The sequence below is a fragment of the Onychostoma macrolepis genome, chromosome 06 (genome assembly GCF_012432095.1).
Source record: "Onychostoma macrolepis isolate SWU-2019 chromosome 06, ASM1243209v1, whole genome shotgun sequence".
Lineage (NCBI taxonomy): Eukaryota > Metazoa > Chordata > Actinopteri > Cypriniformes > Cyprinidae > Onychostoma > Onychostoma macrolepis.
The window spans coordinates 30,895,161-30,917,724 of NC_081160.1; the positions used below are offsets into that span (position 1 = coordinate 30,895,161).

The 22,564-nt window shown below is 35.3% G+C and overlaps 1 protein-coding gene and 1 long non-coding RNA gene across 6 annotated transcripts in view; one reads left to right on the forward strand and one right to left on the reverse strand.

Annotated features, from left to right (window-relative positions):
• LOC131542681 (synaptotagmin-2) overlaps positions 1–22,564 on the forward strand; it is a 43,416-nt gene that overhangs the window by 7,083 nt on the left and 13,769 nt on the right. For 3 of the 5 annotated variants that reach the window (XM_058779586.1, XM_058779583.1, XM_058779587.1), the window contains one exon: positions 21,802–22,042. In XM_058779586.1, coding sequence (XP_058635569.1) covers positions 21,829–22,042 — 214 coding nt within the window. In that variant the 5' untranslated portion in view covers positions 21,802–21,828. Of the gene's footprint in view, positions 1–13,274; positions 13,444–21,801; positions 22,043–22,564 lie in introns of those variants that run through there. The other 2 variants (XM_058779585.1, XM_058779584.1) reach the window with 2 other exon arrangements.
• On the reverse strand, positions 8–12,064 carry LOC131542683 (uncharacterized). The gene is made up of 4 exons (XR_009271762.1): positions 11,754–12,064; positions 11,160–11,233; positions 1,103–1,197; positions 8–957 (listed from the first exon to the last, which is right to left on the reverse strand). It is a non-coding gene; the product is annotated as an uncharacterized LOC131542683 (long non-coding RNA).

Here is a 22,564-nt window from a genome sequence, read left to right on the forward strand (position 1 = left end):
CAGTTTTCAGCAAATTTTTTCCATTCTTGGAACATGTAATCATGCAGATCAAACCAATCACTTTATGTTGAGTTCATGTAAACATTACATTCAAAATATTCATGATTTTATACTGAATTGTGAAGATCGCTAATGTAAACGCCCTTTTACAGAGCAACCAAACAGTTCTGATCCCAGCACAAGCTGATCGATACAAGTGCGGCTATTCAATGCAGTCTCCAGAGACCCCTGAACGTCTCTCATAGATGAGTTATATTGTTTATGCACGTCACACCAAACTCCTCAATGTGCTGGTTTGAACCTCTAATGGAAAAACTTCAGTTAAGTAATGTAATTAAGCTCACATAAGATGTGAAGCCAGAACTCTTTGCATGATAAGTGAGAGTCTTATCCTGGAATGAACAATATGTTGCACTTAATTAAAAACACTTTGTTATTCTCATTTCCTACCGCAGCTTTATGCATTATTCAGCGCAAGTGATTATGATATAAAATAGTACATATAATTGCATAAACATACATTTGTTAAAGTGTGTGTTGTTTGTACTTCCTGCATTTCATTTTCATTATATGCAAGTTGGATTCACAATCTAAAATATTTAAATGTTACAACAACCTACATGCAAAGTGAAAGTGGCGTCTGCTGCAGACGGGTTTAGCACTGCGCTTCGATTCGTCGTCGGCTTTTAAGTCGGCTCATTAATGAATGATCGATGATCCGTACTGCTGCATGATCAAATTACCAGCTAGAACCACAGGCTGATGAAACAAGGTGCTGGAGAGAAGGAGTTCATATATTCTGGTGCTGTAATAGACCAATTATACTGCTCTGCTGCCCCCTCCTGGTGCTCTGTCATTAGGGACCAATAATAGCAGTGTGGCCTTCAATGGATGGCACAGAAGTTGTAGTTTTCCTTTATATGGTCATGCTTGTGAAAGGAAAATCTGGTTTTAAATCTGTTGTTTAGAGAAATCACAAAAGAGAGTTCTTTAATATCTCAGTTGTTGCTGTCTAGCAGTGAGATTTAATTCTTTCATCTAAAGCACTTTGATTTCAAAACAAATTGATTGGACATAAAATGGGTGGAATAATCCCACATACCTACATGAAATGAGGGACCCAAGCTATATCTAGAAAGCAGAATATCATCGAGACTTGAGGGTGCAGGACTTGATTTTGACCTGGAAGCAATCATACTGTTAAAAAAAAAAGAAACAAGAAATTTATCATAAAATACTGGCAGGCTGTGGTTGCCAGAACTTAAACTAAAAAATACGGTAGCAACATTTTTTGATTTTACAGATTGAACTTAAACTCATGGTAAAAAACAAAACAAAACATATATATCATTAACTGATATAATGTTAAAATACTAACCTACTAGTACTAAAATCTGTTTCAGTGACATGTCATGCATACAAATACAAAACACCGTTGTGGTAACATACTTGACACTAAAATAATGCAATGAAGATTAATTTAACAACATGTAACATAAAACCTTATTATAAATAACTATTAAGAAAAACTAAGATGATACAAAGTTATGAAAAGTTATGAAAAATATGAAATGTGGTGTCACACAAGGAATTCTGGGAATGTCGGTTTTTCATTGTTAATTATAAGATGACTAAAAACTGTTAATTTAACAATATTTTACTGTAGCATTACATGAAACATCCTGTTAGAATCTTTTTATTTTCACTGTAGATTAAGAGAATTTACCATTAAAGCTGCAGTCCGTAACTTTTGGCGCTCTAGCAGTTAATAAACAGAACTGCGTGCGTGTTGCGGAAGAACATTGTAGCCGGAGCTACTTCTCTCTGTTTATGTCTATGACGAATCACGCAGGTACCGGCTACTCCGCAGCGGTACCTACCCAAACCGGTCTAAATAGTCCGAATAGAAACACTTATTACAGGTGTACCGTAGCGATTCAGGATAAGCCAAAAACACGGTTTGGAAAATGGATTCATGGTATACTCACTTATTATATAGATTTTGTCAATGTTTTACACAAAAAAAGTTACGGACTGCAGCTTTAAGCAATTAACAGGTTTTTACTGTAGTATTTTTACTGTTTATTTTTTACTGTTAAAATTGCAATCAATTTTACAGTGACTAGCAGCCACCCAGAATACCTTAGCAACCATATACTGTAGCAATGCACTTCGCCAGAAAATTTTGTTGGGTACAAATGCAGTAGATTTGTAAATGAAGCACTGCAGGTTTATTTGCTGCTAAAGATAGAGAGCACAAATGCCAGGTGATTAGTCAATGTGCTTGTTTCTCAGTGGGTCGGACATTTTCTGGGGTACTCACTCACACTGACCTAGATTTGGTTCATTTGGATCGCTGTATCCGGTTTGGGGAAGAGAAAATTTAGCTTTATCTGTCGCCCACCTTTCTGAACTCCACCAGCCAACCTAACTATTTTTGGTGCCTGTGAGAGAAATAAATAGTGTGGGCCTCTGTGTTTCTCTCTTTGCGTACAGTTGTTCAAATGCATGTGTGCCGGAGATTGTCTTTTTACTCAAATTGCCACGTTAGGACCCCATGGGGTCACTAATCAGAAGCGCCTGGCACGTGTTCGTGTTGTAGTTGATCAAATAAATACAGTCATTGGCGATACAGTTATTTAAAATACTTAATGTGGAGATTACATGGATAATAATTGTGCTTTTGCGGTGATTTAATAACTCATTAAAGGGTTACTCCACCCCAAAATGAAAATTTTGTCGTTAATCACTTACCCCCATGTCGTTCCAAACCCATAAAAACTTTGTTCGTCTTCGGAAAACAATTTAAGATATTTTGGATGAAAACCGGGAGGCTTGTGACTGTCCCATTGACTGCCAAGTAATTAACACTGTTAAGGCCCAGAAAAGTATGAAAAGCATCGTCAGGATGGTCCATCTGCCAACAGCGGTTCAATCTGAATTTTATGAAGCGACGAGAATACTTTTTGTATGCAAAGAAAATAAAAATTTAAACAATTCGTCTCCTCTGTGTCTCTCTGCATGAGCGTAGCGCCATTTTGGAGATTATCCACTGAGCGCAAACTGCGTACGCTCTTCTGTGTCAGCCGCAACACAAGGATGCGCTATTTTCGTTCAATTCAAAGCGTAAATACATGTAGAAAACGTATGCTTGTGTTGCGGCTGACACAGAAGAGCGTACGCAGTTTTTCGAAGATGCTGTGTTTCGTTGTGAAAGCGAAACTACTTTGTTTGGGCTTCCAAACGAGGACACAACTAGAAATCAGTGGTTAAGTTGTATTTACAACACTGTTCCAGAACAGTTCAACCCAAATATTTGAGTGTGTTTTTGTGTCGTCACGCCGGGACACGCCATCACAATACACTGAGGGCCGTAACATTTCCGTCTCACGCTTGAGGTATTCGGCCAATCACAACGCACTGGATAGCTGGCCAATCAGAGCACGCCTCGCTTCTCAGAATGATGAGCTTTGTAAAAATCGGCACGTTTCAGAAAGGCGGGCTTAGAGGAGCAACAATAATGTACAGTATGTGGAAAATAATGTGTTTTTTTAACCTTAAACCGCATAAACACATTGCATTACACCAAATACACCAAATAATGTTCTTTTTAGCAACGTCATATGACCCCTTTAATATTATTATTATTAGTAGTAGTAAATATAATAATTATTATTATTATAGTATACCCTTTGACAACTGAGCATTGGCCATCAGTTTAGAATATATTTGATCTAATGAGTTGAAGTATTATTTTAGTATTATTTATTTATAGTATTTATACAATTAAGGTATTCGTTAAGTATAGTAATTTTTTATGTATTTGTGTCATTTATTTATTTATTTTTATTAAAATGTTAAAAATAATCATTTTTAACTTGAATGTCTTTGTATTTTAGTTTTAGTATATAATGAACTTATTTTATTGTTAGTCTGTTGCCAACTTTTTACATTTTTGTTTATTTTAGATTTACATTTTTTTCTTTTCACATTTTTTTTCCTGCTTTATTTCAATTGCCAAAAACAATTTTTAATAGTTTTAGTTTTTTGTTAGTTTAAATAAAAAATACTGAACATGAAATTGTGTTTAAGTCAGGCTTTAAATAGACTGTGCATATCTAGATACACTGAGATGATCATTCAGAAAATGATCATTATATTATTATACAAATAACATATTCTGTGAGAATGAAGAAATAGTAAAATCTCCCTTCTGTGCCTGTATCTCCAACACTTTTCATATGCAGGTCAAAGCGGCACATGTCACTTGTGTTGAAGGCCTGACGCGAGTCATGTGAAAGGGCCTTTAGAGAGCGTAGATGTGGGCCAGAGTTTCTGACTGGCCTAATTTGTTCGACCTTCGCGGGGGAGAGAAAGGCACTGCGGAGGAGAGAACAGCTTGTTAAAGAGACCCGCTCCCTCACTGCGAGGCCGTGACTCCCCCCGCAGGTGCTCGCTGTCTCTCACTACAGCCTAATCTGAATGTACGCTCAAATGTGTGCTGCTGCAGCTAATTTGCTCTTATGGCTTTACTAAAGGTCTGCTGCTGACTCACTTGTTCTCAGTATGTGCTGAAAAGCTTGACTGCATGCTATCCTTGGGGTTTCCTAGTCAGAAACACTTGCTGCTGTCAGTTGTAATTTTTTTTAAAATTTAAATTCTTAAATTTAAATGTAATAAAATTCTCCTATTCAAGTTGAAAGTGCAGAGGTTATTGTAGTTAAGTCAAACAAACTGAAACTAAAACTGTAAATCATTTTTGTTACTTTAAATAATGAAATAAAATTAAAAAAATTATAATTTTAAATTGAGTTTTACTTTAGGTATTAAAATAACTAAAACCAAAAATTTCATTAAAAAATATATTTACATTTAGTCAGCAGATGCTTTTATCCAAAGCGACTTACAAATGATGACAATGGAACCTTATATAGTCATAAAAAACTACTAAAAATAACAAAAACAATGAAATTACTAAAACTTTAACTACAAGTAAAATGAAAACTTAAAATATGAAGACTGATACAAATATTAATAAAAACTAAAAATTTAAAAATCAATTTATTGAAAAAAAAATAATAGTCAATGATAGGATAATAACACTGATTATAAGTAAGCCATTGTTTGTTTGAACTAAGTTTTTCAAATGTACCTTTGAACTAAAACAAATATCTTTCAAATGTACCATTAACTATTCAAAAGTAGCCACATTTTGTGACTCAACATAAATTTATAACGTAAAATATATAGAAAACTTATGAATAAATGTGATGTAATGCCTTTAAATTACTTCATTTGGAAGATTTTCTCAGCAATCATTGATATATTGGTTTTGAATAATTTGATTAATTATTTGGCATGTTGTGCATTTAAATCTAATGAAAATTTGTATTAGATTGTATGTGTTTTTATTTATTTGGCTAATTGATTGAGAACCCTAATATGTAGGCATGCTATCTTAAAAACTAACTGCATCATGCTGGCACGTATATCTGCCTACATCTATCCGTCAGGCTGAACCTTGCCATTTGTGCTTTTCCACCAACATGCCAAAACTCTGACAAGGGCATCAGTGATATCAGGTTTACACTGCCACTGCAATGTGTTGGAAATGCAGCAGTGAGTTCAAATTGCCTGTGCTGCAGTAGTCAGTTCAGTTTGGATTAACGGCGAGATCGGAGCTGACAGCAGCAATGGTGGTGAAACGCCTTGAAAATGACAAGTCAGATAAGAGGAAAATCAAATGACCCCATAACTTTTAATGACCACATCTATAATTTTCATCCTCTGAAAGGAGAGCATTGTCTTTACGTCTCCAATGAGAAATTAAGTCAAACAATGTCAGATTTAACTGTGGAACTCTTGAGAACATGGTGTGTGTGTTTGACTCGTTTCTTAAAGGGAAAATTCATTCAAAAATTCCATATCATTTACTCACTTTATCCAAACCTGTTTGAATCTCTTTATTCTGTAGAAAACAAAGAGAGATTCAGACTATCATACCAGTGTTATTTTACTAGTATTTTAGGATTGTTTATGTGCTGTAGTATTATTCATATTTTCTATTAGCTTTCATTTTTATACTTTCAGGATTTTAAATATTCAATTTGAACTTTATTTCTGTATAAATTTATCTTTAAATTAAACTAAAAAAAACTAAATATTCAAATGTATCTTTCACTATTCAAAATGTTTTGTGAATCAACATAAATCTATAATGTAAAATATATAGAAAATTAATAAATTATTTGATATATATGACACACACACATACACAGTTTTAGTTAACAATAACAACACTATATTATGGAAGCCCATTTCTGCCATGGAATAAAAAAAATAATAAAAAAAGGTTCTTGCAATTATGAATTTATATCTCACAATTCTGACTCTTCTTTTTTTTTGAGAAAAAAGTCAGAAGTGCAAGATATAAACTTATTACTAAAAGGTTGCAATTATCTATTTTTCATTTTTCTTTTCTGTGGTGGAAATGGGCTTCCATACAGTATCATATGGCTTTAAAAGACCTGCTTGAGCTACTTTTATGGTACTTTTGAGTTCTTTTTGAAGGTTATAAACTTAATTTACCATTCATTGTAATTGGACAGCAACCAGGCCAGTAAGTAAGTAAGTAAGTAACCACCTAGCAATCATCTGGCAATGCACTCGCTCAAATTATAAGCCGCATAAAATAACAATCCTTGTGAAAATCAGCATACGACTAACCAGTTAAATTCTTGGAACTTTACATTTTACACAACCCGAATTCCGGAAATGTTGGGACGTTTTTTAAATTTTTGAATAAAATGAAAACTAAAAGAATTTCAAATCACATGAGCCAATATTTTATTCACAATAGAACATAGATAACATAACAAATGTTTAAACTGAGAAATTTTACAATTTTATACACAAAATGCGCTCATTTCAAATTTGATGCCTGCTACAGGTCTCAAAATAGTTGGGACGGGGGCATGTTTACCGTGGTGTAGCATCTCCTCTTCTTTTCAAAACAGTTTGAAGACGTCTGGGCATGGAGGTTATGAGTTTCTGGAGTTTTGGTGTTGGAATTTGGTCTTTCTGGAATTAGCTGATTGTGTTTACCGACAGTGGTTTCTGGAAGTATTCCTGGGCCCATTTTGTAATGTCAATGACAGAATCATGCCGATGAGTGATGCAGTGTCGTCTGAGGGCCCGAAAACCACGGGCATGCAACAAAGGTCTTCAGCCTTGTCCCTTACGCACAGAGATTTCTCCAGTTTCTCTGAATCTTTTGATGATGTTATGCACCGTAGATGATGAGATTTGCAAAGCCTTTGCAATTTGACGTTAAGGAACGTTGATTTTAAAGTATTCCACAAACTTTTTACACACTCTTTCACAGATTGGAGAGCCTCTGCCCATCTTTACTTCTGAGAGACTCTGCCTCTCTAAGACATCCCTTTTATAGCTAATCATGTTACAGACCTGATGTCAATTAACTTAATTAGTTGCTAGATGTTCTCCCAGCTGAATCTTTTCAAAATTTCTTGCTTTTTCAGCCCTTTGTTGCCCCCGTGCCAACTTTTTTGAGACCTGTAGCAGGGATCCAATTTGAAATGAGCTCATTTAGTGGATAAAAGTGTACAATTTCTCAGTTTAAACATTTGTTATGTTCTCTATGTTCTATTGTGAATAAAATATTGGCTCATGTGATTTGAAAGTCTTTTAGTTTTCATTTTATTCAAATTTAAAAAATGTCCCAACATTTTCGGACTTCGGGTTGTATATATTATTAGATTAGTGTTTAGAGCCTCAGTGCATTACTTTTTGCAGCATTACATCAGAATATTAGCAGAAAGTAGCAGAGTTCCTCAGCTAGATCTCTCATTTGTATACAGATTTGCATGGCATACGGTGTTGGACGTTGAAATTACAGTTCAGTATTTGCATATCATGCCGCTTCTTTGAGTTTTGACTGGTTGTAATGCTCAAATTCTATAAGAGCATGTTTTTTTTACAGCTCTTTGTTTAACAAAACATGTCATTAAATCTTCTGTATTGATTTACATAATTGGGTAATGGATGACTGTTTTAAGTTGAATGGGTCCACATGTAAAATTTTTGTTGTATTGTTTTCATAATACAAAGCAGCTTCACAGATAAGTCTGCTTCGATACCACCATGAACAGGTGAAAGGTGACAACTGAAAGGAAAAAGGTGAAGGAAGAAACCCAACTCTTTATAGACAATGATGTTTGAAAGTCATTTAATTATAATCGTTTGCATCTGAAAAGGTATTTATAAAAGTATATTTATTAGCCGTGGTTTGATATTTCCTGATTTGCTCTGTAATGCATCTTTAGGCTGAAGAGTAACTGAAATAGAAAGCCCAATTATTGATCATGTGGTTAATTAGAGCAAATGGGCTCAGGCCAATCTGTCTAGTCACATTCTGATGAAGAGTGTGTAATTATTACGCAGCAAGGTGAAAGCATTTGAGCTTTGACATAACATCCACCCCATAATCAAAAGGCAGAAATAATATATAGACTAGCATTTTGCTTAAAGAAAATGTTTTAAAAATATGCTCAATACTGTGATTCAAAAAGAAAGGCTTTTTATCTGACGAGAATCACATTTGATAATTGGAATTATGAAAATGAAAATTATGAAACGTTTGTGTGTGTGATTAAATAGACTTTTAGAATGAAATGTTTAAATGAGTATAAACAGATTTATTATATTATTTAATAAGGGTGAGTTGATACCTGTAGCCTGATCATTTTTATAAGACTGAATCTATGTTTTAACAGCTAATCTGTTAATTTAACCCTGCCATGAAACAGGATAATCCTGTGGTTGAATTTCAAGTGGAGTGGAGGCCTATCGAATCTAATTGCTTTGATTAAGAAACAATGCTTTGTTGTGCTGCAGCGTAATAGATGCTAAAGCAAGGTGTTCTCTCGATAAAAGCAGCACTCTAGTGGCCGAGAGTGAATGAAGCTCTTCAGCTTTTCATACAGATTCAATTATAGTTCAGAGTAATAAAAATGTAATGCAAACCCTCTGATGCTGACTCATAATGGAACTTTGTACTTGCACTGTATTTGACTTGGTTTCTGACATCCATTTTCCCTTTTTTTCAGAGGGCATGTGATGCTACTTTGGTACAAGCACACCATACTGAGGTGTGAAATTAATTACATGAATACTAATACTAGGAAATGACCTCAGAGAGTGTGGCAGATCTGTATTTGATTTTGAAGTAATGGATATTATAATAGGGCACTGCTCGAAGACTTGCAGCTTGGAAACTTGTGCAGAAACTAGAAGGGCATTTTGTTTCTTTATACATCATATTCCATTGATATGCTAGTGTACTAATATTAACTTTAAGCATATTTACAGATTTAAAACATATTTTTATTTTTCGTGAAAACAGACCCAACTTCCTGTTTCAAAAGGAAGTATATGCCATCTGTGCTTTTCCAGTGATAGCATGGTGCTACACCTGACAGACTACTGCTTACCTAGCTGACTGTGTTAATGAACCGTACTGTATGTGCATGTGTGTGTATGTGTGTGTGTGTGTGAATGAATCACTCCGCTCAATGCGCCCTCTAGCTTTATATTTCCGGTTAAACCCCTGCATTGCAGCATTACTTGCAGGAGCAGAGAGAGACAGAGAAAGAGAGAGAGAGAGAGAGAGAGAGAGAGCAGGAGAGTGAGAAAACCTGGTCCAAATCACACCAGAGAGAAGCCCTTACTCTACTGAAGTTATGTGCCATTCAGAATTGTGTTGAGAATTGGCTTTTTAAACCCAGTTTGGTTTCTGAATTTGAATTTAATTGAGGAGTCAAGATGTAGAACTGTCATTTGAATCTGAATATAAGGACACAGAATTAATAGGTTTCTCTTTTAATAATACATTTTATTTTCTGTATGAATTATCCATGAGACAATATTAGTAATCAATTTTTAAAATGCCACTTACAGAAATTTGTGTATACTTCATTATAATTTAATAGATTTTTATATTTAATATAGGTGTTTATTTAGAATATATGTTGTATTAAAATTAATTTTATATAAGGGAAGAATTTATGTTGTTTATTTTTATTAATTCATTCATTTAATCTGAAAACAATGTGGTGGGCATTTTGCAGCAAAATTCAGTTTTGTTGATAGCTGTTTTAATGGATTCAACAGTATTCAATGTAGTTTGGTAGACACTGTGCCGTATAGGCTATATAAAAGAGTGTATTCTGTATACCAGGGAATAAATAGACTTAATTAGTCAAACTTAATGATTAGTTGATTATTTTTGTTTCTTGTGTTGGACTATCGAAGTTCCTCTGGTCTGACTGTGTACTGAATTCCTTTGAATTGTAATTCAGCAAATTCCTCTTCCTGTCAGCATTTCCAATTCCAATTAAACATCCAGTGGCTATAGGCAACTAAAACCTTAAATTCACCCTCATGAACTAAACGGGGGCCTGATCTTAATTTCTGAGCTCTGCCCTTAGAATCTACCGTAGTAAATTCCAGCGTACCTCCTTAACCTCCATGTCACACGGTTTGTTTTAGACTCCTGCACAAAAGCAGTAGTTTAAGGCCCTTGTTTGAGTCGGCATTAAATATTCAAACCGTTTTCTAGGCTGAGTGATCTTGTGTGTTTTTTGAATACAATTAATATGTATGGGCAGCTGCTTACATGCTGGTTTGCGAGTGTGTATGAATAGACCTCAGGAAGATCAATAATTCAGTGCATCCCCTGCTGTCCCAGCTACTTTTACAGTGATCTCTCCCCACGGCATCTTTATGTATGTATCACACTGCGCCCTAACAAACCTATGACTCACATGTAACGTCACATTCATACTTATGCAATTATGTGAGCACAAACTATTCTAGCCAAATATGGTTGTCTTCTGAAATGGGAATGCTAACAGTTGGATCTCTCTAGGTATGTTCGTCTTCTCTACTGATTCTTCTACTGTCATGGCTGACCGTCAGTTTGAAAGGCAACTTGCTGAGCATGTTAGTTAGTCAAACTGTCAGCATTTTAGCTCGTTATACCTGAATATAAGCTATACCTGGATAACAACACATCTGTTTTAAAGGAATAGTTCACCCAAAAACGAACAAACAAAAAAAAATTATGAAAACATACTCACATCCAAGATGTAGATGAGTTTCTTCATGAGAACAGATTTGGTGAAATGTAGCATTGCCTTGCCTTGAATGGATGCTGTCAAAATGAGAGTCCAAACAGCTGATAAAAACATCACAATTATCCACACCACTCCAGTCCATCAATTAACGTCTTGTGAAGACAAAAGCTGCATGTTTGTAAGAGACAAATCCATCATTAAGAGGTTTTAACTTTAAACCTTCTGGCTAAAATACCAGACCATAATATTGCCTTCTGCAGTGATAAATTCCATCCACCATTGTGCTCTCGCATCAAATTTTTTGATCTGTACATACTTCTTAAATACTGTATATATATATATATATATATATATATATAAGAATATATAAAAAATATATATAAAAATGAAAGCATTATGGATGGAGTATTGGGGTTGTCACCATATTAACACAAGAACACATTAAATATGTAAAACACTGCAAAACATTGCCATCTGCATACTTACAGTGTGTGTTTGCACTTACTATGAGATACTACATGTGCAGCATCTGTCTAAACGCTAAAATAAGTACAGAACTGTTCAGAATATCTTCCTGAAAGTTTTGTTGAAATATACCTGCATCATATGTGTCCTGTGAGCCTAAAGCAATGCTGAATGTTTTATTAGTAGTGCTGGTTGAGGTGAGCATCTTTATGAAACGCAGGTAGATACTGTTTAAACTGGGTTTTCGTGGTATAATCACGGAAGGACTTGATGCCTGAACCAGAAAATTCACTGCCTAGGGCTTCTGAACTAAACAAATTATATCAATTAATCCAGCTGAACTGAATGTAATTGCCTTTGTGAGTATGATGGATGAAATGCATATTGTTTCCGCATTCCCTATGAGTGTCAGTCCTGTGTTTCCCCTCCTCTCGTGCCCATATTTGGTTTGTTCCTGTCATTATGAGTTCTTTAGTCTCCAGCCGTGTTTGATTTGTTCCCCACCTGTTACAGTTCTCCTCGTTTGATTTCGTTCCGTTCATAAGCCCTGTGTTTCCCTGTCGTCTTGTCGGTTGTTAATTGTTACTCGTGTGTCCTGCATTCCTGTGTTCCTGCTATTCCAAATAAATGTCTTTGTTGGAAGAAACTCCTGGTCCCCACGTTTCCCTGGCTCCAGCAGGACCGTGACAATGAGGAGTTTGGATGTTTTGATTCTAGAATATTTTGAAGTTTTGTGCACACTCACTCACAAAATAGCTTAATTGTGACCTTTACATAACATGATTTAATTGTTTTTACTAATTAAATATAATGCAATATTTAACATTAATTTAATATGTACATTTTATGCAGTATTAAATAATATTTGAATTAATATGCATGCCTGCAGAATTTCAGTGTCCATTATTCAAAAGGTTCGCAGCTCTGTTGAATGCATTTCACCATATTTAAATCTATTCCACAGAATTCTGCCAATTTTTACCTTCAAAACTAAAAATTGTGCAGAATCCATTTGGGATTGGTGATGTGACCCTGGACCACAAAACCAGTTATAAGGGTCAATATTTCGAGATTTATTTGAGATTTATACATCATCTAAAAGCTGAATAAATAAGCTTTGTTAGGATAGGACAATGTTTGGCTGAGATACAACTATTTGAAAATCTGGAATCTGAGGGTGCAAAAAAATCTAAATATTGAGAAAATCGCCTTTAAAGTTGTCCAAGTGAAGTTCTTAGCAATACATATTAATAATCAAAAATTAAGTTTTGATATATTTACAGTAGTAAATTTACCAAATATCTTCATGGAACATGATCTTTACTTAATGTCCTAATAATTTTTGGCATAAAATAAAAATCAATAATTTTGACCCATACGATGTATTTTTGGATATTGCTACAAATATACCCCAGCGACTTAAGACTGGTTTTGTGGTCCAGGGTCACATATGTTATATTTAAATTAAAACAGAAAGAAGTGAAGTAAGAAAATGAGATTTGCTGCAGTTTGTGTCTTCTAAATTGTCATGCCATAATTAGGAAACATCCCATTCAACATGGCAGACTTTATGGGGCATTTCAGTCATTCTTCCCCAGCTCGTGTCTGATTGGACCAGTATGCACACATGACCCAAACGCTCCAGCGCAGCTGTAAATCCACCTGGCTCGGGATAGCCATTCTGTTTCAGTGTATAAATCATGTAACAATCAGTGAAAGAGGTTCTGTCGCAGTGACAAAGGGTTTTTTTTGTCTTGGTGAATGGAAATGTGGCTGTGTTGAGTAACCCATGAGAGCAGAAGAATCTGGTACGTTATCATGTGTAAGTTCAGTTAACTACATTAGACCTGTACTGCACAGATTATTTCCTACAGAATTATGCCATTTTTCCACCACAGTTTGTGCAAAAATGAGAAAGGGTTTCGAATCTGATGTAACTGTACTCTATCAGCATAAGTGCAAAGTCATTTCACAACCAAATAACTGGACTATGGTCAACTGTATGATGTAATTATAACTCATCATTTTGAATGGAAACAATTAAAGATTACACCTGAATCTGTGACACTTACTGTTAATTCATGAAGTCACATCTTCCTATGAAATCACACACTGCTCTAGAGCTAAAATTGGGACATTTTCTATAATTTTGGGTTAATTAGATGGACTCGAGCTGCTAGATTCATCTATCGTTGTCTATATAGGTCATTTCTTGGGATGGATGTAGGTTAGATTATTGTCAGGAAATTCATATCTTCCATCAGGGACTTGAAAGCTTGACGTGATGATCTTTATAACGTCTACAGTGATAATTGAGGGTTATTGTATTTCCTGACATTTAATAGCCTTCACTAACCGCTGAGTAAATCTTCATGAATTTAATATTGACTCAATCAAACTGGTGATTCAGCTTTGATGCACATACATCAGGTTTCATAGAAAAAGCAGTACCTGGGAGTGCAGCTCAGTTTGCATGGGTTAACACCACTGGATTGGGGATGACAGACCCCATCTGGCAGGAGCCGGCTGGGCTGTGTTATTAATGCATGGACCCAGGCCACCTCTGCGCTTATTAGATGCACACTAGAGTATTCACGTAGAGAGGATTTCCCTAAAACCAACGGACAGAGCTTTTCTTATAAGTGGTAATAATGTTAATATTGCTATATATTGGCCAATATGTGATATCTGCCATTTTAAGATTGTTTTAAATGTGACATAAAGAACACACAAAATTGCATTTTTCTTGCATTTATTAATCTGCCAGCATTTGCGGTTTTTGATATCAGCTTGGCCAGTTAACAGAAAGGCTGTGATCATTTAAACACATTTTTTTTTTTTTAATTGACCAATTTTGTGTACAATTTTGTGATATTATGCACTGGTTCCCAGATGATCTGGGTTTTTCAATGGCTGATGTCAAAACTAATCTAGAGAACAAAGTGGGCAGCTTGTCAGTGTATTGCTATTACATTTTGGCATTATATCAATAATCCTTCACTTTAGCAGTGTTATTTAACTATTGTTTATATACTATTAAAGCATTCATTTTTAATAATTTTGAATTAGTTATTTTTATGTTTTCCGTTTCAGTTTATATTTTATGTGCTTTTATTAGATTTTTTTTTTTTTTAAATATCTCTGTATAGCTTCAGTTTTTATTTCAGTTTTAGTACTTAAACTTTATATTATTTCAGTTTTCATTTCTGTTTTTTGTTCTTCATCAGTCCTTTTCTGTTTTCATTTAATATTTATATTTTGTTTTGTTTCAAGTTTATTTAAATTTTTAAAAATAATTTTACTTTTGGTTAATAATAACAGCAGTGCTCTTTAGTTAATGTCATTGGCTTTGGAAAAAAAACGTATCGGTTGACCTCTGATATAGACATTTGCTGGTTTTGAGCTGGTGTTGTGTGAATTTGCTGTTCTCTAATCCTCATCAGTGCTGTCAGTGCTCTATTCCCTCTGCGCTCTAGCCAGGGCTTTTTCCCCATCATCCTCTCTCTCTTTCTCTCTCTCTATCTCTCTCTCTCGGCCCCGCTGTTGTTAATTTCTCTGAATAATCAGTATTGACATCAGCTCTATAGCTGTGCTGTCAGCTCTCTATTGTGGGAGATCACAGGGCACTGCAGCCTACTGGGCAATGAATCTTTCATTCATGTCCATCTATATTCATGCATATTTTTTTATTCATCCTTTTTCCCATTGTCTGGACTCAAATGAGCTGAGGAAACTCTTGTGCACAGCACAGGATCTGATTAGTAGTGGTGCTGGCTATTGCTACTACTGCTCATATTGTACATAAGGATTCGAAGGATTAACGTCGGCATGTAACTCATCCTGTTTGTTTGACACCTCCAATTGTGCACTTTGTTTAGGAGAGGTGTGCTGTTATTTTTTAAATAGATCAGTGCAATTTTTGCCTAGCAGATGATAAAACAGGCAAAAAATCCCCAAGGCACACATTGATGAAGGGACGCAAGCTGTATCTAGAGACCAGAATATCACAGAGACTTGCTAGTGCAGGACTTTTTTCATGCAATACAGTAAGACACCACCTAGCAACCACCCAAAGCTCCCTGGTAACACCCTAACAGCCATCCACAACATTCTAACATCATGGCAGTGAGTTTTGCACAGGAAAGAACCATTCAACAATGTCAAATGTAATGTAATACAATACAAAAGCTAGTTTTTTTTACCTATTGGTTTAAATCCCATAATATTTAGTCTCTCATGCAATAAAAAAATCTTGCCTGCCATTCACTTTGCCCCATGAACAGTTTGTGCTTTAAAAAAAATGCGATAGAACACAGCGTTCCTGGCTCACATTTTTTTTTTAAATTCAGAAACAACAATTTATAACCACTCATGCCAGCACTGCAGCCAACAATTTCAGGACTAGCTGTAACCATGGCTATTTTTATGAATATTTCCATAATAATGTGACACATAATGTCTTGCAAAATGTCACATAGTTGCCAGTAACCACGCTGCACATAGTTCAGATTTCTTCATTTTGTTTTTCCTCTCAGGATTGTGTACCGCACATCTCCTGGTTTATTACGGACCATCCCCGTGAGAGGCGCATGAGAAATTGCATCTTATGGTCTTTGTTATTCCGTTTCCCTCCTACACAGCACAAGTTTCGCTGCACACCTGGACAGTTTCCCCCTGACATTTCAGCAGCCAAACCCTGAGGGGGGGACGATTTTACATATTGATCAGTGGAGATTGTCCTCCACTAGCAGCTCAGGGCGTAGCACACTGCATTCGGCCGAGTGTGAGCAGAATCCATAATGAGAGAGAGAGCGAGAGACAACGAGAGGACAGGAAGAGAGATAGTAACACTAAACAGGACGGAAGAACAGAAGAGAGTTCAAAGGTAGCAATAGAGCGACTGTGAGGTAAAGTTGAAAGAGGGAGGTTTGTGTCTGATGAAAGAGCGGGGAGTGTGCGGCAGCGAGACTCAGACTGTACTGCAGTGGGGGACTGCAGCTTGCGTGGATGCGAGGGAGATCGTGGGATGCGCTCTAGCCTGTGCTGCTCTCCCGCTTTGGATGGGTGGCTCCATTAGGGAGGACAGAACTATTGCCTGGTAAGGGCTTTCCCATTTCTGCAAGACACCACCCCCACGACTGACTCCATCCGAAAAGCATGCTAACATTTTTCACGCTGTTCAGTAGTTGTTTGCGCGGACAATAGCAGGTTGTTTTCGTTTCGCCTGATACATCATAAAGAGTTTGCCTCCACTCTCTGATTTGAGAAGTGAGTTTGAAGCGGGACATGAATGCATGAAGCCCTGAAGATCAAGTTACTTGATGTAGAATCTTGCGTACAAGATGTACAAAAGACTACAAAAGAACAAATCAATTGCTAGTCTTATCCCACTTAATTGAAGCTACATATATTTGAGGCAGAGTGAAAGTTGTTTTTACTCTGCTGAAATTAATTCCACATTGGTCCAGGCTGGTTTATGTTAATTTAGCTCATTTATTTACTACATTTGCAGAAGTTTTGTTAAGGTTACCTGCATTAAATCTTTGAAAGATACCATCTATATATATACAGCTTTGAACTGTATTTTCTGCTTTGTTTTCCAACTTTAATTTATTTTTATGTTTTATTTTATTTTATATTTATTTATTTTTGTTTGTTAATTAATTTATGTGTTTATGTATATATTTATTTGTATTTTTTGTATTTTTTTTTTATGCTTTCTGCACAGCCAGTCATAGACTGACAATGCTGTAAAAGTATATATTTGTTTTATTTATTTATTTGATCACACAGTTTACATATGTTTCCCCTCTCTCTTTTAATTTTATTTAATGTGTTCGTGGACTGACACTGCTATAAATTGTGTGTAGGCTATTTAATTTATTTTATGTTATTTTATTTTTTATTATTGTATAATCAAAAAGTTTACATATATTTCCTCCCATGTTTTGATGTTCTCTGTATCCTGTCCTGTATGTCTGGTCATGGACTTTTGTAAAATTTAATTTAATTTAATTTTTTTTTATTTTAATTTCTTTAATGTTCCTAAACGTCATGTTTTTTTAAAAAAAAACTCTGCTTTTACACATCACTCGAGCAATCTTTTCCTTGTCTAAGTAAGCAAACACTACATATGGTAGTGACCAGCTGTGGTGATTATTTCAGATAGTAGTGTTGCTTTGCTGGATTACTGGACTGGTTATTGATTTTTCTATAATCTGGCTCTTTTTAGGATTTGCAGGACTGTCCTTCACAGATCTCCTCAGGAGAAAACCCTCTGCAGATATTCCAGAAACAGCATTTCATTGAGATGCAGTGGAGGTGTTGAGAGCGTGAGATCTCTGAGATCAGGCTTTTCAGTGCAGATGGCATTGCCAAGGGTGTAGATACTACTGTAAATGGATGTTATCAGGGTTGCATGAGGATAGCTGTCATGCTAGCGGCTGTGCCAGTGAAGCAGATGTGACTATCTGTCTCCATTCATAAGACGGACGTTTATGAAGCTCTCTGGTTGTGTAAGAATGTTTCTCAGGAGAGCTCGAATGCTAACAGGGTCTTTAAGGCAGTTAAGAAGTACATAAAATAACAGCATATCAATGACAGGGCACATAAAGATCACTGCTTGTAGTTTTAGCATTACCTATAATTTGATTTGCTTTATGGCAGATTCGATTTCTAACTTATTGATTTCCTCATGGATTTGTTTCTCTGTTTTTTCTACACCAACAGAAACAAACTCTCACTCTGCAGTCTCTAATTTCTTCTGTTTCCAGGTCAGACGTGATCTAGACGAATGTATGTCTAAATCCAGCATGTCCCTGTCGCAGACACACATAATCAGGGTGAAACCCTGCGCACCGACTGACCGCTTATCCCAGTTCTGTCCGCTTGTCTTGGATGCTCTTTTAGAGCGAGCTGTAAATTAATTTGTCTCCACATTTCGGACAGATCACATTTTCAGTGTTCAGCCTCTTCAGACCCAACATAATCAGCACAGATTTGCATGTACATTTCATGAATTTGGCAGTGTCTTACAGGCAATTCATATTATATATTTTAGTGATGCACGATAGTGGATTTTTGCTGATAACCGATATGCCGATATTTTTCAACTCATTTTGGCCGATACTGATATATTTCCTTTTGTTTGGAAATAACACCAAGTCTCTCCTGTGCAGAAATTATAAGCAAAATATTTAAATATTTTATCTCTGCTGCTCTACACGAACAACACACCACACACATACGATACATATAACAACCATATAAAATAAACTATATATCAATTGCTGCATTTTTTTCCCCCAGAATATGCCTCGAACGCATCAGCCAAACAGGAAAAACGTATCGGCCGATGCCCATATTTGAAAAATGCCAAATATCAGCCGGCCTTGGCGATATATATCGGTCGACCACTAATTAAAATTGATTGATTTTGACTATCCAAATCAATCAAGCATATAATTGTTTGTATTTTTTAAAATATAAAATTATAATATATAATCAAATAGTTATATCAAAGGTTTATAAAATAAAATATATTAAAGGTTTGTGGCTGTGTGAATCAAAACTTATAAACCTTTTTAAATATGAAAATATAATATTATAACATGTAATCCGATATTTTGAAATGTAAATAAAATACACACACACACACACATATATATATATATATATAATACTATATTAATATATAATGTTTAATACATAATATTTCATATATTAAAATATATTAAATTTTGTTAATCAAAGCCTATAAATATTTTTTTTGAGTTTAGTTAGTTATTTGTATTTTTTTATTTAATTATTGCTTTGATTTGAAGTTTGATATGTTGTAATTAATTACAAAGTTGATTTTTTTTATTCGAAGAGTTCTGAAATTTGTATTGGGAAAATTGCCAATACAAAGCCCCCCAAACTGATCAAAAGCCCCTTATACATACCAGCCACGAAAGAGTGTCTTCATGACTATTGGGGTGTGAGCGTGTAAAGGACGCTTTTATTACATGCTTTACTCTTGAGGAACAGAGATGGTGACACAACGTTGTCAGTCAATAAAGCAGCTCTGAGCGCAAATGTCAGTGGCACGCAGCGGCGGAGAACAACGGAGAGATGTCGAGCTACTCCACAAAATCAATGTAGCCCCTCGAACGCTGGTATCATCAATGATTGCCACCTAAATAGTGCAGATTGGTTTTGCATGTATTGAAGGGTGGAGGCTGAGGATCTTGTCATTTTGAAGATTTATCCAGCATGGATTGGAAGGGAGATGTGCATTTGCTAAATCAAACCCATTTGATTCTTTCAGAGAAGAAAAGAGTACAAATGATAGTCAATAGCTGACTTTGTTTAGATTGGTATTGATTAGTATTTATGGTTGTTTATTGGTGGTTGGCGAGGAAGGAGGCAATTTCGGATTGTTTTTCTCAAGCATAGCTCAGATACAAGAGGAGAATGCTGAAAATCCTAGAAATCAGAAGCCAATGCTGTGACAGAGACCATATATAATACATATATTTCAACTGACTGAAGAAACACTGACATATAAACACGCAGATTCGCTTTGATTCGTGTGTGCATTTCACTGCCGTTTTATTAACAAAATTTTGTTTTTATCCAGTGCTGATAAAAACTGATTACCTTAATTGTTAATTAGTAGTGTGTGAAATTTTCACTTGAGCAATTTTGTTCACATCTCATTTGCTAAGGCTAAAGTAAATCTCTAGGTATCAGTACCTGCATCAATCATAGAAAAACCCATATCAGTCAACCACTAATAAGTATGCATTTTTTTCATTCAAAGCTTACAGAACACATTAGTGTCCATTAAAAACAATCCTTTTATTAGCACTTCGATAATCTAAACCTACTCAGTAGTGTGATTTTTGTTAATATCCTTGTATATTTTCATATAAACTCTTGCTTGATCAAAAGCAGTCTCATTTTCAGTTCTTTTTCAGTTTTTTTTTTCTCGTTGACAAGTGACACCTGCTGAAGATATTTCAGCAACGAATAAGAGATTGACTTACACGTTGTAATTCTTAAAAAAATTGATTTTAATTTTTTATTAAATTTTCCTTAATAATTCATTTTAACAATTTATTATGAATTATTTTCAAAATGTAAATTTTTTTTTATTTTTTTTATTGAAGATTTGTTTAAATATTTTATTAATAATTCGTTATTAATAATAATTTTAAATCAAATAATTCTTATAATCATTTTTCTGTCGTTAGTAAATATTTTGACTTTTTTTTATTTTAAGATTTAGGTCTTAGGTTTTAAGATTCTACTTACATTTAGTATTTATGCATCTTTTCATTTTTTCACAAAAACATGTTAATTCGATAGTGCTTAGTTATTGCTGTGTTTATCCACCAGCAATAATAAATCCAGGATCTAGTTTCAGACCTCTTTATTTATCATGTAATCCATGTATTTAAGACTTCATTTCATTTTGAATATTATCTAGCAGAATGTTCAACCTGCCAGCAGCGCTAGCCTCATTTAAAGTCAGAAGTTTTATGGGTTTTCATTCACAAGGTTGTGAGAAGCTATCTGCAGTGACAGCAGATATTATCTGACATTTTGGAGGTGAATGCTGCAGTGAATGTCAAATCAGAGACAGAATTCTTTCCTATACAAGGATGTTCTAGGTAATGTGAGGAAGAATCCTGTTTTAATAACCTAAAGGAAAATTAGTGCGAAATTTACAGGAAACAAAACAAGTCAAAGGCACCGAGGCGTCCCAGGACAAACTGTCTCGTGTTTTGTCCTGCAGTGCGGTGTTCTGTCGTTTATCTTGCACGGCATCCTTTAACGGCCTGAAGCTCTGACGCTTTATTTCTCCCTTCATTATTTAAATGCAAGGCCATCCATTTCGTTATTAAAAAGAGCCACCGTGACACTTCTGAGAGGTCTCAGCCTTGTTTTCTTTTCACTTGTGCTTATTTGTTTTTTATTCAAGAAGCTCTTGGTTTGAAATTTCTCATAATAATAAATATACTGTGAAAATTGCACCTGAGTTTTTTTTTTTAATGCTGCAGACTTCACACTTCCTACATAAAAGACGGTAGTGCGCTGATGTTTTTCAAGGCTTAAGATCAAAAAGCGTTCCAGACTTCAATATATGTTCTATTTTATATGTATTTGGTCTTCCAATTCTGTTAAACTCTTCCAGGGTCCCTGAGTGGTCGAGCCAGAGATCATGAAGTGGAACCTCTTCAAAAAGAAGCCAGAAGCCATGGTGGGCCCGGAGCCCACAGGACTCGGCGGCACCCACCCGTCACACACCATGACGATGGCCCCCGCCGTCTCCACACCTGCAGACAACTCCACCGAGTCTGAGGGACCCGTCAACAAGAATGATGTCTTTGAGGAAATCAAGAGCAAGTTCCTCAATGAGATCGATAAAATCCCGTGTAAGTCCTGCAGAGATGTTTTACAGTCCCACTGCATCAAGAAAATCAATAGTGTATCATTATGCTGAAGATGTTTTATGGCTTTAAATGCTGGCCAAATTGTCAGGCCCCTAGATATCTGACCAAACTTACCTTCTTTCTGAACTACAGTAGAAGCTCAATGCAATAAAGAGCAACTTAAAGGAATAGTTTATTCAAAAATTAGAATTCGTTGAGAATTTACTCACTTCATCAGAACAGATTTGGAGAAATTTAGCATTGCATGACTTGCTCAGCAATGGATGCTCTGCAGTGAATGGGTGCCGTCAGAATGAGAGTCCAAACAGCTGATAAAAACATCACAATAATCCACAACACTCCAGTCCATCAATTAACATCTTGTGAGATGAAAACACAAGTCTTCTATCCATAATATTGCTTTCTCAAGCAAAAAAGTTGTCTCGTCTGAATTAGGAGAGAAATATGCACAGATTAAGCACTGTTTATAAGTGAAAACGGTCTAAAACAGATCTAAACAAATAT